The 17,415-nt window shown below is 39.9% G+C and overlaps 1 protein-coding gene across 1 annotated transcript in view; it reads left to right on the top strand.

Annotated features, from left to right (window-relative positions):
- The first annotated feature begins 14,386 nt into the window (after positions 1-14,386).
- The window catches only part of APOB (apolipoprotein B), a 61,360-nt gene continuing 58,331 nt past the window's right edge, over positions 14,387-17,415 (top strand). The window contains exons 1-2 of the mRNA XM_030558431.1: positions 14,387-14,450; positions 16,130-16,165. Of these exons, the coding sequence (XP_030414291.1) occupies positions 14,387-14,450; positions 16,130-16,165 (100 nt within the window). The remainder of the gene's footprint in view (positions 14,451-16,129; positions 16,166-17,415) is intronic.

Raw genomic sequence — 17,415 nt, forward strand, 5'->3', positions numbered from 1 at the left:
GTGGTTCTCTAACAAGGCCAAGATTTTTTTAAAATAGGTACGTAAAGTTAGGCTCCCAAGTCCCTCTTTAGAGATCAAAATAAGTGACCTGATTTTCTAAAGTGCTGACAGAACTTGTTGACTTTTGCTGTCACTTGCTATTGTTCAATGTCTCTGCTAAACTCCCTTATATCTATATCTATATGATGTCGGTGTCACAAGATAATGGTACAGATTATAGAGGAAATGCCAGGTAATGTTTCAGTAAGTTTGTAGCCAGAGCAGGAATGTGAGAGAAAAGTCTGGCTACCTCAGTGATGGCCTCACTATTGAGAAACTGCTCAGCAGTCTGCATGGGAGAAAAGTCATAGAGGGGTCCAATGGGTGTGGCTTTCATCTTGCTTCTAGGGATCACTGGGTTGGGTGATCCATATGTGGCTTCATACAGTGGCTGAAATTCACCTCTGCGCAGGAACCATTCAGCCTTCACTTGAGACCATAATATGGGGCTTCCAGGAAAGGAGTCTGAACTCTAGGCCTTCTATACTGGGGTGAATGGGTTCATTCATCTTAAGTGATATAGCAAACAAGCAGAATTGCTAGCAAGAGATCTCTATGGAGCATATACAGAGGCCAGCAGTACATGCAGAAAGGCCTGATTGTGTCTGGTTGCAGCCTTGCCATCAATTTGCAATCCTGAGCTCCAAATGTCACACCAAATTTGGTTGCTCCTGATTCTCTTTGTCTAGTCCACTCCTCATGCTACAAATATTAGTGATATATTGGCATTCCTTTGTATCATAAAGTGTATGTTTTCCTGTTTGGAGTGAGATGATGCCAATTTCCTCAAACATGCCAGAAGTAGGCTTTACAGATTTTAAAAGAGGGGTTCTCAATTTATATCCAAAGAAGGAACATGCCCAGTTATTACAGTTGACATCAATGTTTGTTAGCTGCGGTATCATAATTATCTTAATCAGACAATTATTGCAGGACTCAAAGTACATTTATTTTTATATAATGGAAAACACCCTTGGATTAGTAACCCAAGTGAAAATAAAGTATGATGGTTACATTCTGCAACAGTTGCTCAGGTAAAGCTTCCACTGAAGTCAGTGGGAGTTCTATTTGTGTAAGATCTTACATGCACTGGTAGCCTCATATATCAAATTAGATTTCGAGCAGAGACTGTGGAATAGATTTTCAAAGGCATAAATGGCATTTAGAAACCTAACTCTTGTTTGTTTCTCTGAAAGCCTACTCCTATATCTTCTTGTGTGTTTGTCCATTGCCTGGCACAATGGTGCATCTACTACTGATAAATGGGTGCAGGGCTGATCTAAATATTTATGTATCTTATTAGTTGAACAATCTGTTATTCTGCATTATTTAGCTGTTAGCCTTTGAAATTAGATACAATTCTAATTTGAGATACAGCATTCCTCAGATCTTTTGGGGTAATATTATAAAAACAACCACAACTTTTCTGAGAAACTATTATATGATGTTGCAATAAGGGGTTTCACCTTTCAGGTTAATGTTTGACATTAGGTATAAATGTAAACTAGAAACTAGTCAAACAGAAAGATCCTTGTGTAAAGAATCCATGGATCTATCGTACAGCTGAAAACAAAGGAATAATCACCCTACGTTTTCAGCAATCTCCTAATTAATTCACTGCATAGTAGTACCATTTTGCCAAAAACTGCAACGCTAATATGAAGGAAACATTAAGCCTATTTCTTACCCTATTCCAAAATAATTCCTTACCAAAGAGTTTATTCATCAGAAAAAGTCAACAGCTACTTTCAGATCTTAAGTCTTAAATAATTAGAGTTCAATATTCATCTTAATACTAACTCCTGAAAAATACACACATCAAAATGAATAACTGAAATGTTAACTACTGCATCTGTAAGCTGACCTCCCATTCCAAGCTTAATTTTCTATCCCACTGGAAAAGTATCAAGTTCTCCTTCTATAACTATCAAATGTTTCCTTCTCGCATGTCAAGAACCTGTCTCTGTTCTCATTCTCAGATAAATTATATGTAATTCCACTTAAGTCACTAGAAAATAAGTATATGAGAAGTAGAGAAGTGCTGTTTTTTTCCCCAATAGAGATAAACTCAAACGCTCTTAGAACCATGTCTTATGAATTCAAAGAAAAAAAATAGAATTACAAAAAAAAATTAGAATTACATGAACATGAAAATTACCATGCAGGAACAGAGTTCCTCTAACCAGTATTCTGTCTCTAACAGTGGGCAATGCCAGATGCTTCAGAGAAGGATGCAAGAAGCCCTTAAGAAGGGCATTATAGAAAAACCTTCCTTCCTCATCTCCATTTGTCTCCTAGTCATGAAAATATATATTTTTCCAAACATTGGATATCCTCATTATCCTAGTAAATGTCCAGTCCCTTTTTTTTTTTAAGTTCTGTTATTCTCTTGGCCTCAATAATATCTTGTGGCAACTAGTTCAAGAGGCCAGCTGGGCATCATGTTTCATTTTTTCAGTTTCAAATTCACTGCCAACTTTCAGTTTCATTGAATGGTCCCTCATTTTCATAATGTGAGAAAGGGTGAATAGAAGTGCCTGATGTTTTCTCTATATTATTAATTGTTGTGTGTGCCTTTATCCTGTACCCTCCTCTTTGATTTCTTTCTAACACAAATAGACTTAATCTTGTTCATCTCTCTTGACTGGATGTTTTTCCATGCCTCTGACTATTTTTATTGCTTGTCTCTCAACCCCCTTTATTTCTGCAATGTTTGTTTTGAGACAGGATAACAGGAACTGAATGTGGTATCCCAGAGGGTGACATCCAAAGAGGATAGAACTATGCTGTTCTCAGTGGTGGCAGATGACAAAACAAGGAGCAATGGTCTCAAGTTGCAGTGGGGAGGTCTAGATTGGATATTAGGAAACAATACTTCATTAGGAGGGTGGTGAAGCACTGGAATGGGTTACCTAGGGAGGTGGTGGAATCTCCATCCTTAGAGGTTTTTAAGGCCCGGCTTGACAAAGCCTTGGCTTGGATGATTTAGTTGGTGTTGGTCCTGTTTTGAGCAGGGGATTGGACTAGGTGACCTCCTAAGGTCTCTTCCAACTCTAATATTCTATGATTCTATATAATTGTTTTTTTATTAATATAATGCCATTATAGTATCATCTATGTTATCTTCCATCACACTGCACACTAAACAGAGGTCTTCACTGAACTGTTCAGACACAGTTACAGGCATGTATGTTTACTGAATTTTTATAGTTAATTTAGAACCCAGTAAAATGTATGAGAAATTCAGATTATTCCTTCCAATTTGCATATCCTTGCTGTGTCACCAGTGAATTTAATCTGCTACTGTGCTGTCCATACACTTTGCTGTATCAGGTCTCTGTGAAGTTCTTCACAGCTTTGTCTAGAGACATTCAGAGCAGGCACTGGCAAAGGAGCGCTGTGCCAGATCTATTCCTTCTAGCATCCCCTTGCATAGGGAAGATCCTTCTGTGGCTAGTGTAAGTGGTTTTAAAGCAGCTCTGTGCTGGTAGAGCAGCACAAAGTTGTCCTAAAGCAGGGGAATACCTGGCCCTCTATATTTATTCTCTTTGATGCTCTGCTTAATCTGAAATAAAGGAAGTGGCCCAGTGCAGGTTGGACCTAGGATTGAGGAAGTGCAATGGTGGTTTAAAGTTGCTTTTGCACTTTCCCCATGCTCTGAGTTGCACTGAGTGCCCTTGGTCCAGAGTCAGGAATAGTACAAGGGGACCAGGGAAGTTATGAGGGTGAGTGATGGAAAGCAAACAGTTAGACCCACATTAAAAACATAAAACACTTAACAATTTTCTGTGTGTAAAACTTTAAGCACATAAAAGTTTTCCACATGGATAAAAGCCTCCATTTCTACCTCATCCATTCCCCTCTGACATCCATGACCCCAACAGCCCTATTCAGCAATGAGTAAGCCATACTCACCTTGCCTGGGCTGTGTGCCATTTACCAACAGCAAGGATGGTCTTAGCCTAGGAGTCCCTGCATTCAGTCAAAAACCCTAAAGAAGCCGCTGTGCTGGTGTTAGGCTCTCATCACACCAGATTGCAGGAGTGGGGTTGCAGTTGGGAGGAGAGCTCCATGGAGAGCAGAATTCTGAAGCACTCTGAAGGCAAGTACAATTATCTTGTACTTAATGCAGAATACGAAACCATTTACAGGAGGCAGGTGCTCTGGTGAGAGCAGCTGGAGTGGAAAACGCCCCAAGCAATGGAAGTCTGGATAGGATGGAACTGGTAAAATACAAATGAACAGGAGGAGGAGACTACAGTACTGTGGCACCTATGCAGGATTTAGCAAGATCTTAGATATTGGATGAGAAGGTAAGGGAGGAGTCAAAAGTGACACCAAACTTGTAAGCCTCGTTGACAAGGAGGTCTATAGCATTGTGCTGTAGTAGAGAAAGGCAGTAGGGAGAAGAGGAGAGGGCATGAGTTGAAAGATGAAAAGCTTTGATACATGTACTAGCAAAACGTGCAAAAGGAGACACTAGACAGACTGGGGAAGATGAGACAAAGGGTGGGTGGTGAAAGTTCTAGTGTGAAGAGGTAAATTTGGGAGAGATGGTAGCTGAGCCCAATGAACTGGATGAAAACAGACAGCGAGACAGTTTAGAAAGTGAACAGGGGCTAGCGATGGAGGAAAAAACAGAATTTAGAAACACAATTTTCTATTTGCTATGCAAATATGAGATTTTGCAAGTGAAAAAATGGATAACTTTGCAAATTTTATGGGCACAGTTAAAGAGCTAAGAAACTGGCTCCATAAATCTCAGACTTGCTGATATTGTTATCAAGAAAAAAGTATCAGGCTAGATCCTCACAAGCATAGCCCCATCAGTTCACTCCAGCAGAGAATCTGTCTCAGTGTTCATATTTCTCTAAAAATAACAGTGTTTTTCAACAAGGCAAGATAAGTTTTATGTAACACAATAATCCATTTATTCTTCAAATTTGAAATGACTGAATCAACATAATTCTGAAAGCTTTGGCTCTTTCCTACTAAATAAATATGTAGGTGCTCTGTTTACCTTTAGTATACCTGTTTTCAAATAACTGAAAAAGGATGAGCTGATGGAAGGTTTGTTCTTGTTACTAATAACATTTGAACAACAGAATGTTCTCCCTTCTTGTCTGACAGCCCTAGCTATTATCAAAAGATAAACTCTAATTATGTCGCTTATGGCTTATCTTAATTTAAAAAGTTTGTTCAGTTGAAGAAAGACCATTGTAACGAATCACTGTGCTGTAGACAGACTGATGTATAAAAATCATCCACACCCCATCATAACATGAACTAGAATGCTGCTTCTTCAGCTCAAAAACAATTGTATCTATCTCTTGAGTTAATGGAGTTCTGGCTTTTCTGGCAATAAGGTTAGGTCTCTATGATCTTTGTAGGTCAGACTCTAAGGATCAGATTTTCAAAAGACTTCCGAGCCTGATTTTCCAAGCATCCAAAATTTAAGCCAGATTTTCAAAATAGCTCAGCCCCATTGTGAAAAATCAGGGCATATATTTTGATCTCTAAACTGGATCTGAGCTGTTTTGACAATCTAGCTCTACATGATGTCATCACACACACATGCAAAATGGGTAAACGACAGCAAGTTTGTTTTTGCCATCATTCTATCTGACTATACAAAGGAGTGTGTCTTTGCAAGAATAGTGTGGATTTTCCAACATCAGCTAAAACAAACTAATATCAGAAATGGGTCTGAACCTAAACCTCAAATTTGGAAACACCTGGGCTTGTGGGGAAGTGTGTATCCAGAAATGGACGTGAGTTTGTGGTGGTGAACAAATAAAGACATGGCCATTCCAGATGCCATATGCTCACAGTACAACTCCAGAAGTGATTTCCAAGTGAGATACCAATCTTATTTTTCTGAATAAAGGGATCTCTCATGTTGAGTGAGATCCTGAAGGACAGTAGTCCACAAACCAATTGCATTATCGTTTCATCCATACAATTTTTGTAACTACCTGTGTTGATTTCAGATGCTGCTTTTTTCCAAATGTATTCAAATTACATAGAGAGTTGCTTCATTCTAATTAGATGACTGCTGCTTCCAGGGATGAAAGTAGGTAGGGGATGGTATGGCATACCAGTAAGAAATGGCTGCCAGTACCGGGCCGTACGCAGTGGCAGTGCTTTAACATCACTGTCCCTTTTGCCCCCCACCACGCCAAACTCCCTCTCCTCAGCCCACCCCCATCAGCAGCCTGGCAGGTAGGGACCCTACTGGCAGGGCCACCAAAGGGGGGGGCGGTGTGTGTGTGTGTGTAAAAGGGGTAGCTGACCCGGAGACCGGGGATTTAAAAGGGCCGAGCTCCCAGCCACCGCCACTGCTACCGCAGCAGTGGCTGGAGCCCCAGGGCCTTTTAAATTGCTGCCGGACTCTTGTTGGCATGGGCCAGGCAGTGTGGATGGGCTGGCTGGAGGATGCTGACCCCAGGCCCTCCCCTTCTGCCTGAGGCCACGCCCCTTCCAGTTGGGCCCCCGTACCGGTAAGTCTTCTATCTTACTTTCACCCCTGGCTGCTTCTTTATCCAAATTAGTTTCAGTGGGCTAACTCAATTTGTCTAATGCAAGGGATCAAACTCATTCTGTGGAGAAGGACAAATCCAATTGTATTATGGTCCATGGCCTCAGATAAATTTAGAACTACAGATTTCCTTTGACCCATAGCAGATGGCAGGGAAAGGCAACTGTAAGGTAATAGAGGGCCACAACATCCATTACAACCCTCTGGCAGGCCAGGGGCTGTAACATGGGGGAGGGAGGTCAAATCCTGACCATAGATGGTATGATATGGGGAAGGTCCCAGGAGGTGGGAGGCCCCGTGGGGGGGAGCGGGGGAGCGGTTGGAGAAGGAACCTGCCCTGCCCTCACTCTGGAGGTGGTTCCCATCCTCCAGGGCTGGGCCCAGATTCCTACTCCATCCTGTTGGCTCTTGCCACAGCATCACATGACACACACGTCCCCCCCCCCACACACACACACCCAGGCAGGGCCCTCCCGATCCCCTTCTAGGCCTTAGAACTACCAGGCTGCTTGCCCCCATGCTAGGCTGTGGTGGGTAATAAAATCATCTGAATGGGCAGATGTGGCCTTCAGGCTGCCAGTTGCTCATCCCTGTTGTATGGGATTTGGAAAGACTACAGAAAATATTTTACTAATTACTTTAGAGGGTGACCAGAGCCAGGGCATATATTTTGCCCATTGAGACAGAAAAGAATGGTTGGATTTTTGGAATATGATAAAGAAAGACACAACAAGACTTGGTAATAGCCTAGATGAAGGAAGCAAAGGAAGACGAGGGAGGAATCAAAGATGAACCCCAGGTTTATGAAGCTGAGGAACTATCCAGTATGAGCCATGATTTTGTAAGGGATTGCTCACTGCAACAAAAATAAATTTACTTATAGGATTTCAGGCTGGGAACTTGCCATTTTGTTTAGCTGCACCACAATAGAGTGAGGGATAGGGAATTACTACTAACTATGAAGCAGATAAGGGATAGGTGGGCATGGCTCCATCCCATAATAATCTGAGTAACCCAGTTATCCCTAGCAAGACCACTTTACTACACTTGATGTATAGACTTCACTAACAAAACACAAATAACTGATAATCCACACAGACTGAAAAGTGGCACTATTGGTTTTTCCTCTCTGAAGTCCAAAATGTGATTTTTCAACCTTAAAAATAACAAACAACAAAGAACTTCTGAGTCTTTGGCATCTTGCTACTCATGTAATCACATATTTTATTTCCAGGAGGCTGTGCATAAGAAATATATGCAACAACACTCTACCTTAGATTGATTATTCACTATTTACTATGTAGCCCCAAACAGCCTCTCATAAGACAGTATTGATAGTTGCATAGATGCAATATTTTTTTATTCTTTTATAGCATATAATATCTTGTAAAGTCAAAAGCAGAATATGCAAATTATATTGGTGGTTCACAATATAAACATTGAGGTTTTTGGCAATTAATTACCAGAAAGTTATTTTAATGATGAAATACAGTTCCATAATGAGATGCTGGGTGCAATGAAATTCTTCACTTTCCATGAAGTACCCTATAAAACTCTGATACAATTTAATTTTTACACATTTGGGTTTATGACTAATTCCCCCTCATCCTCAAGTACTTTGCTGCAGCTCCATGCCCTAATATCTCTGGGCTACCTTTAAATCCCTACAGCCCTAACTCTCATATTTACTCCCTGGGAGTTCCTCCCACTGACTCAGCCCCTCTGGGCTACCTTTCCATCTTCTATATGCTGAGATTGAGCCCTGACTCTCAGGCTACTTCCTTGAAGTACTTACAGACTCTGCTTCAGAGATCCATAAGACGCCCCTCCCCCCCTTCCTCCACAGTGTTTCCCCCACACTGAGCTCTCTCAGCCCTTTTATAGGGCCCATTAGGCATCAGCTGCCCCCCGACTCAGGCTGGGAAGCAGCTAATAAATTATAGTGCATCTGGGGCTGATGGGACAGGGCTGATTAGCTCCACGCCTCCTAGCCCTTAAAGGGACAGGCCATCTTTTTATTGTGTTACTTTGGCAGTCAAAAAAGGTCAGCCCTAGCCCGCACGAGGTTAGAGTCTAATTCAAAACAAGACACAACAAAAGTGTTTAGCAAGCAATAGGCACTTGATCTAACACTCAGTGAAGTCAATTGGTAGAGTAGTAAATAATGCTAAGGATAGGTCAGTTATACAAAATAATCTGAATTACATGTTAATAATAATAATAATATAATAATGATAATCAATCATAAAAATTATTAGCACTTTTCCTCAGTAGGATCTCAAAGCACTTTATCAAGAAGGTCAGTACCAATAACTCCATTTTACAGATGGGGAAACTGAGGCACAGAGTAATGAAATTACTTGCCCAAGGTCACCCAGCAAGCTAGTGACCGAGCCAGCAATAAAACCAGTTTCCTGAGTCCCATGTCCTGTCCATTAGGCAGCACTGCCAGATAAGCTAAGTTCAGCTGAATAATAAGTATTTTAATACAGCCAAAAGCAAGGTCATACATCTAGGAGCAAAGAATGAAGACCACACTTTCAGGATAGGAGATAGCATTCGGAAAAGCACTGACCCTGAAAAAGGATTTGGGGGGTATGGTGGATAACCAACTGAACATGAGCTCCCATTGCGAGGTTGTAGCTAAGGGGGTTAGTACTGCTGCTCAGATGTATAAGCAGGGGAATACTGAATCGGAGTAGGGAAGTGCTGTTACCTCTGTATATAGTGTCAGTGATACTGTTACAGGAATGTTGTGTCCAGGCTTTTTGTCCAATTTTTCAACCTCCTTTAACAGAAAGGAGGTTGAAAATTAAGAAATGGTTCAGAAAAGAGGTACAAGAATTATTTGAGGTCTGGAAAACATGCCTTCTAGCGAGAGATTTCAGCAGCTCAATGTTTTTAGTTTATCAAATATAAGGTTAAGAGATCATTTGTTTCTGGTCTATAAGAACATACATAGGACAAAGATTTCTGATACCAGATGATTCCTTAGTAGAAAAAGACATAACTAGATCCAGAGGTTGAAAGGTGAATCTAGACAAAGTCAAACTAGACACAGAATGCAAATTTTTAACTGTGAGAGCAGTAAGCCATTGGAACAAATTATCAAGGGATGTGATGGCCTCTCCCTCGCTTGAAATCTTTAAATCAAGCCAGTGTCTTTCTACAAGATGTTTTATAGCTAAACTACAATAAGTGGGCTTGATGTGGGAATTACTGGGTGAGATTTTATGGCCTGCTTCAAGCAGGAGATCAGGCTAGATGAGCACAATGGTTTCTTCTGCCCTTAAAATCTGTGAATCAGTGAAAGTTCAACTGACTTTAAAAGTTGTTGGATCAGTATCCAACTGAGAGAAGGGAAGACAATGGTAAAAAAACTAAATCAAGCGGCTCTATTTCACAACTTGATGGTTCAAAATCAACTGAACATTATTTTAAAAAATACATGCAAAGAAAAATCTCTCTCTCAACATAGCCATCATTGGTTGGATAATCTTTTGTAGGCATCACAATAGAAAGGGGTCTTTAGGAAGGATTTGAAGGAAGAGAGTGTACTGGCCTTACAAATAAAGTCACTTCGACAGAGTGAATTCTTCAGTCGCTTTCTATTGTTTATCACTGAAGCATTATTATTAATGCCATATGAAAAGACATCTCCTGCAGTAAACTATTATCAAGGAATCGCTAATAAAGTTGTGGCACATTTTAAATGAGCTACCAGAATGAAAATGTATGTTATTGGTGCCTCTCCCTTTATTCACATGCATACTATATGCTACAAAATGCTGCAGTTTCCTGATGTGGAGTGTTATGCTGTATATAAAGGCTGGATATAATTAATATAATTTAATGATTAATTACATTCTAATGACTTGACAATAAAAACACTGCTTGGCTGTATGCAGCCTGTTTTAGACAGGTAATCTATGACGTCCCTAGCTTTTTCAAGAACTTTTGATTGACACTAATTTCTAGGATTCTTTTCCTTCTTTAAATATTTTTTAAGTCATATGATTTGTAATTCTGGTTAAATAAACTGGATTACTGAATCAGCAAAATACTTAAGCATATGAGTAACTTTAAGCCCAGGAGCAAGTCCCATGATTCAGTAAAACTATTCACAAGCCTAAAGTCAACAACCTTGTTGAATCAGGGCCTAAGTCCTCAGTTTAGCTAGGGACCTCTCTAGGAGTGAAAGGACAGTTCGCTTCCCATGGCCCTTTGATCCTTGGCCTCTGGTGGGAATGCAAAGTAGTGCTAGTTACAGTAATTTTTTTTATGCTGTCAATTTCTGTCCTCTAGGAACTGAATTGAGACTAATACTCACTACGGTTGCTTGTAAAAAGGCAACCTATAAGTGAAAGGTTATTGATATCATTACTACTAACCTTAACTCCCTGGTGTCAAGTATCAGGGGATAGCTGTGTTAGTTTGTATTCACAAAACCAACAAGGGGTCCAGTGGCACCTTAAAGACTAACAGATTTATTTGGGCATAAGCTTTCATGGGTGAAAAACCACTTCTTCAGATGCATGGAGTGAAAATTACAGATGCAGGCATTATATAACTACCTGCTCCCTGATTCCTCAAACAGTCAAGCATAGTAGGTAGCATTTCGTCATCCAGTAATGACAAAAGCTACAGGAATTTATGATCTGTTCTATATTTTGTTTAAAGTTCAGTCTCCACCTAGCATTGAAATCTGCTGTCTATCTCTTAATGTTTCTTTCATTATGACTATCATTTCTGGTAATGCCACGTAGAAGATAATAGTTTTCTTCTTCTGTTCCATATATTTCATCAATAACTTATAAAAAAAAAGTCTCTCTGCCTCTTATCTAAGATAAAAAACAACAGCTGAACCAAGAGTGTAAAATATTTTAATGCAGATGTTCCCCAACTGTAGTCTTGATCCCTGGCTGGTTACATGGTGCTAGATCCTCCTTCTTGTTTCTAATGGTTACATTACATTAAAAGGTATCTAAAACCTGCAATCCTTTCCTGATATTACTGGTCCCTGTAAGCTATATGCCCCAGGAACGTTATATGAGCATGACGGCAAGGGAGGATGGGCCAGTCATTAGGACACTAGTCTAGGTCTTAGGAGACAGGGATTCAATGTAGTGTTGTAGCATTTTGTAGCATATATTGTTGTGAGGTTACAATGGGATCCTGGCCCATGACTAGGACTCCTAGGTGCTCTGGTAATTCTACTACCACTGTTAATAATAATGCAAGTGTGTCACATACATGCTGGTTTGAGGCGGGATATTGAGGGCAAATTTGGACCTCATTTATACTGATCCAACCCATTGTCTAAACAATCTGCTCTGATTTACAACTGGAATCCTCAGTGAAGAAAATGAGGTTATACAGTAGAATTTATTAACAATCCTGTTAATGGTCGGCAATCCAGAGAGTTCTCACTCTTCCAGAGCTGTGTAGTGCTAAGTGGACTAAAAAGTAATAAGATCTATATGCGTCATTAAAGGCAGACATGACTGAATGCACAAAACACATATAGTTGTTTTTCCGGTACAGTCACATTTCGAAGTAGAAAGAGTGCAACAGGCCATTCTGTGTTTTGGGGCAGCAATGGTCACAATGGGCTCTTTGGAAAACAAAAATGCTTTTCTCCAATACTTGGATGGATCTGAGGGGTACTAGACAAGGTCAGCAATGGAAACAGAAATATGTAGGAAATGATGTTCTTGTGGTGTTTTCAACCCAAATCACGGAAGGTCTGTTCTTAATAGGCAGCAGGTTTAAAACAAATGAAAGGAAGTTCTTCTTCATGCAGCGCACAGTCAACTTATGGAACTCCTTACCTGAGGAGGTTGTGAAGGCTAGGACTATAACAGCGTTTAAAAGAGAACTGGATACATTCATGGTGGTTAAGTCCATAAATGGCTATTAGCCAGGATGGGTAAGGAATGGTGTCCCTAGACTCTGTTTGTCAAGATGGAGATGGATGGCAGGAGAGAGATCACTTGATCATTGCCTGTTAGGTTCACTCCCTCTGGGGCACCTGGCATTGGCCACTGTTGGTAGACAGATACTGGGCTAGATGGACCTTTGGTCTGACGCGGTACAGCCGTTCTTATGTTCTTATGAGATTTCTGGTCTGACCAAAATGGCTTGCCCATCCAAGTGCCTTTAGATGAAATCCTAACCCCAGAGACGTCAAGGCAGAGCTGGGCTCCCTGACTGAACTATATCTGCCATGATGCACTACCTACCTTCTGGTTGAACTGACACTGTACATCATGTGAGTTATGTGAACATAATATATCATGGGAGCAGGGCCAGTAAACCAATTCACTCAATTCCTGGGAATCAGGCTCCGCACCGAAGAGGCCTCCGCATCCGCGCCTAACGGGGCCCTGCTCCAGGGGTCTTCGGTGGCATTTCAGTGGCGGGGGGTGCTTTCTGGGGCTCTTTGGCGGCATTTCAGCAGTGTGGAGGTCCTTTGGTGCTGCAGAAAACCCGAAGCGGACCCTTCGTCACCGAAGTGCTGCCGAAGCCCCGGACTGCTACCGAGTTTTCCAGTCGGGCCCCGCGGGTCATAAAGCCGGCCCTGCATGGGATATTAATCTAGCAACAGAGCCTACCCCACAGAGAAGAGTCAAGTCGTGAGATACCTGATTTACAATTCCCCTGAGGCACCCTGGCAGTTTAGGGGAACCCAAATTACTGTTGATCCAAGCTAAAAATAAATGTTTTGATTTGGTTCAACAAAAGAAAAAGAAATATTTTGATTTGGGAATATCAAAACTTTTCATTGTGGTCAGAAATGTCAAAATCAAATATTCTCACATTACTGAATTGAATTTTGGGGAATTTTCCACTCTGAAAAAAAATTGCTTTTCATATTGATTTGGGAATTTTTTCCGAAATATTGGAATTCCCTAAGGGATGGAAATTCTGATTTTTGACCAGCTCTAATATGCACTTAAATGTTCATGAATACTGTACAGTTTTTTGAATTTCCTTAATTTAGTTCTCTGAATAACAATGATCATTTCTTATCCTTACCTCTCATTTCTTTGTTGTTGTTACCAACAAGGAGATGAACTCTAATAATCTGGGCTAACTGAAACCAGCAAGAATACTGAATTTTCTAATCCCAACATTTGATATGGCTTGTTGTGCCTGGATATTACCAGCCTGTCTGAAATGCATCTGCTTTTGAGCAAGGTATGAAGCAAATTTTGGCCCTATAAAGGGCATCTGTAATATTGATTGTTCTGCCTCTTCTGGCCACATGACAGCATGTTCACATTAAGTAAAGAGAAGATGCCTAAATTATACCACAATCTAATTACTCTCATGTATAAGTACCATTCAAGCCTCTCAGCCTCCATACTAATTCAAATTCTGTAGTGCTAGCTTTTCCCAGCAGTAATTTACATGATTTACTTTATTTCTTGCTAAAAGGAGGAAATCCCATTTTTGTTGGAATATTATCTTCTGCTGTTAAAACTCAGTTAAAGAAAGAAAAATACAATTGAAGTGGCACAATCATTTACCACAGATAAATGTTCAGTCTTCTTCTGCATTCTGGGGCCTTCGCAGCCCAGGCTTAGCCTTCTGCAGAATTGCAAAGAGGATCCAGGACTCTCACCTTTGGACCTTTTGCAATTTGCTCTGCACTTTCTAAACCATTTGGCTCAGCTGCTTGCAACAGACTATATAAATGCAGGTCCAAGTGAGAGGCTCATTCTCTCCCTGAAACTTGGGTAGAGGAGGTGAAGGGAGAAAGGAGAAAAACTGAGGGGACAGCAGCAATAGGGTCCGGTGCTCACCATGGGCCCTCCGCAGCTCTGGCAGCTGCTGCTGCTGTTGCTGCTCAGCAGTGATGTTCTCACTCGTAAGTAGCAATTTATATGCCAGGGCTTTTTGCTGCTTTATGTGCAAATCTATTAAAATATCAGGGAGGGGAAAATCTATGGGACTATGAATCACAGAATCAGAGAAGCAAAGGATGGGAAATATGTAATCTATTCCCTTTATGTGATGTGAGTGTGTCCTAATAGCAGGATCCATATTGAATCCATACAAGGAAAAGTTGGAAATTTCACCATTTCTCTGGTTTATTTTTAATTTGTTTTACAAGTGTAGTGGTATCATCATCCTTTATTTTTGCCTAGCTGCTTTTCTTTACCGTGGTCATTGACCACCTGCAAGGAGATGTTGTATAGTATTCTGCAGATTTAGTGTGGGTGTTGCTAATACTTTTTACTCAAGTGTGATGGGATGTGAGTGATAAAACATGATGTGTCTGGTAGGAGGCACTGTATGTGGAATAGCTATTTGTATTAAAAGATGACAGTAGTAATTTTGATTCAGTTCAGAAAAGATACATCTGGTATAATTTGGAAAAAAAATGAATGTGGTGTGGTGGAGTTGTAAGATAACTCCCTCCTGGCCTAGGAGTGTCTGTTCAGACTGTTCAATGGTACCATAGTTTGTAAAATGTTTCTGGATCCTTCAGGAGGATAGAACTATGGGTCCAATCCTTCACTATTGAAATAAATGGGTGTTTAGCAGGATCTGGTCCTATATGCAGGTAATGATAATATTCACCACCAATGTGCCTTAATTGACTTCACCAGAGTTACACTAAAGATGTATTTGGTCCTATACATTGTTACTAGTATTCTTATTAGATTACTTGAAACAAGTTACTTTTTTCCTAATACAAAACAATATGAATCTGATCAGTTAAGTCAAAGAAAAGACCGTGGGCTTTTAATCAGAGCTCATGAAAGAATAAAGGTTCGGTATTCAAACAACCTTAAGTGAATGCATAGCTTTATGTAATCCAAATATTGATTGAATTAAACACATTTTTCAACAAATATGTTTACCTCTGTCATCAGTACAGGTGACTCTTACTTATCTACTTTTCACCAGTCCACAAATTTTATAATTCAGACACACAAACGGAGGTCTCCCCCTGCTTCTTAGTCAAGATTTAATAGCAGAGAGCTGTACAGAGGTCTCATATAGCAAGACTATCATTGTTTTTACAAAGAAATAGTACCATAGTACAGTTATTAGTCTACTATTCAATATTTTAAAACTTAAGACTAACCTATAATTTTCAGTGTTGTATAGAAAGTATATTCTGTGATGCATTTGGTCTGTCTGTCATCTATCAACTGTACTACTTCCCCCATCACAATGCTTTTTTATTATCATGTTGTACGTTTAGTGCCTGATCATACGCCATTAATATCAAGGAGCATTTTGCCACTGAGTTCAGTGATCTGAGGATCGGGCCCTTGCTTGCTAATTCACAAAAATCTGTCATTTGCAGGGTGTTTTTAATGCTCGACTTCACCATTTAAGTAGATGGGAATTTTGTCTTTTACCTCAGTGTTTGCAGAACGAAGCCCTTAGTTGATAGTACAAATTCGTGAGGCCCCACTGTGGCTGCATATCCATCTCTGGACTGTGATGCAGAATGTACATACATATTTCTATTTTATTTGTTTGATATTAATAATTTGTAAAAGTTTTATTTTATACTTTGCTTTTTTACAGAAGATGGGCCTGAAAGTGGAAATTCAGCTTGCTCAAGTAAGGGTTCCCCCTTTGTATTCCTTTTGCTCTGCTGTTGTTTTAACTGACTATACCTCCCAAAGTTGAGGGTTTGGGTTTTTTGTTTTCCACTACAATATATCCCTTCCTTTCAAACAGATGTTTACTCAGACAAAACTCCTGTTGACTTCAGGAACTAGAAGGTATCAGGGACGTAGCCCTATGAATTTTAAGACTTTTCATCAGCCTAAATAGCAGTGATTGTGGCTCTGAGTTTTAAAAAAGTCCCCTTTCTCTGGCTTTGAAGATTTAAAAAGGAAATCATATGCATTTCATTTCAATGTACACTGGTATTCTCATTCCTGATTTACTCCTTTCAGTTATTGCTCCACCCAGGTATTTGGCTCAAATACAGAATAAGTCAATAACTCTATCAGCTGGGATAATAATTTATTAAACCAGCCTAGTCAAGAAACAGGAAATGCTGACTTTATGTACAACCTTTGTAATGAACCCTGGTTGGCCCTGACTGCTTGCTTGGATACAGAATGTTCCTCTGGAGGGTCAGTGTCCAATGAGTTGTTTTGATCTTTGTCCTTGATGAGCTTTTTCTTTTTCTTATTTGACACTATAGCACCATCTACAGGTGATCAGGATTAATTCATCCATCTGAACCAATTCAGAGATTTTTTTTTTCTGGGTTTCGCTGTCAATTTCTCAACTTTCTTTTAATTTACTATTTTCATCATTATTTATTCCTTTTATAACAGATAAGCTTCATGTTAAACACTGGAAATGAACAAATAGTTAGAGGGAAATTATGTCTCCTAGAATTAGTACAATAGATATCAGTCTTGTGAGAACTGATGAAAGTATACAAACAGTTATAATATGGTAGAGTGTAAGGTAGCTGAAGTTTACATGGATAACCTTCAAACTGTTTGTGCGACTGTAATTAATTTAATTGGCTGATCAGACTAGTTAAATCATTGAGGATGAAGAGAACTATACCATATTAAGTATTTATTGCTATCATATTCATATTTATTAATAAATCAGTGAAGTCTGAAATAAAATACTTTACATCAAGGGGAAAACAGATAAGGCTTACGGACTCTGGAAATCCAAGAAACACCAATTTTTTCATGTTCTGTGTGCGTGTGTGTGTGTGTGTGTGTGTGTGTGTGTGTGTATTCCTACTGTATTTTCTACTGCATGCATCCAGTGAAGTGGGTTTTAGCCCACGAAAGCTTATGCCCAAATAAATATGTTAGTCTCAAAGGTGCTAC

The sequence above is a fragment of the Gopherus evgoodei genome, chromosome 3, assembly GCF_007399415.2.
Source record: "Gopherus evgoodei ecotype Sinaloan lineage chromosome 3, rGopEvg1_v1.p, whole genome shotgun sequence".
In the NCBI taxonomy this organism is placed as follows: domain Eukaryota; kingdom Metazoa; phylum Chordata; order Testudines; family Testudinidae; genus Gopherus; species Gopherus evgoodei.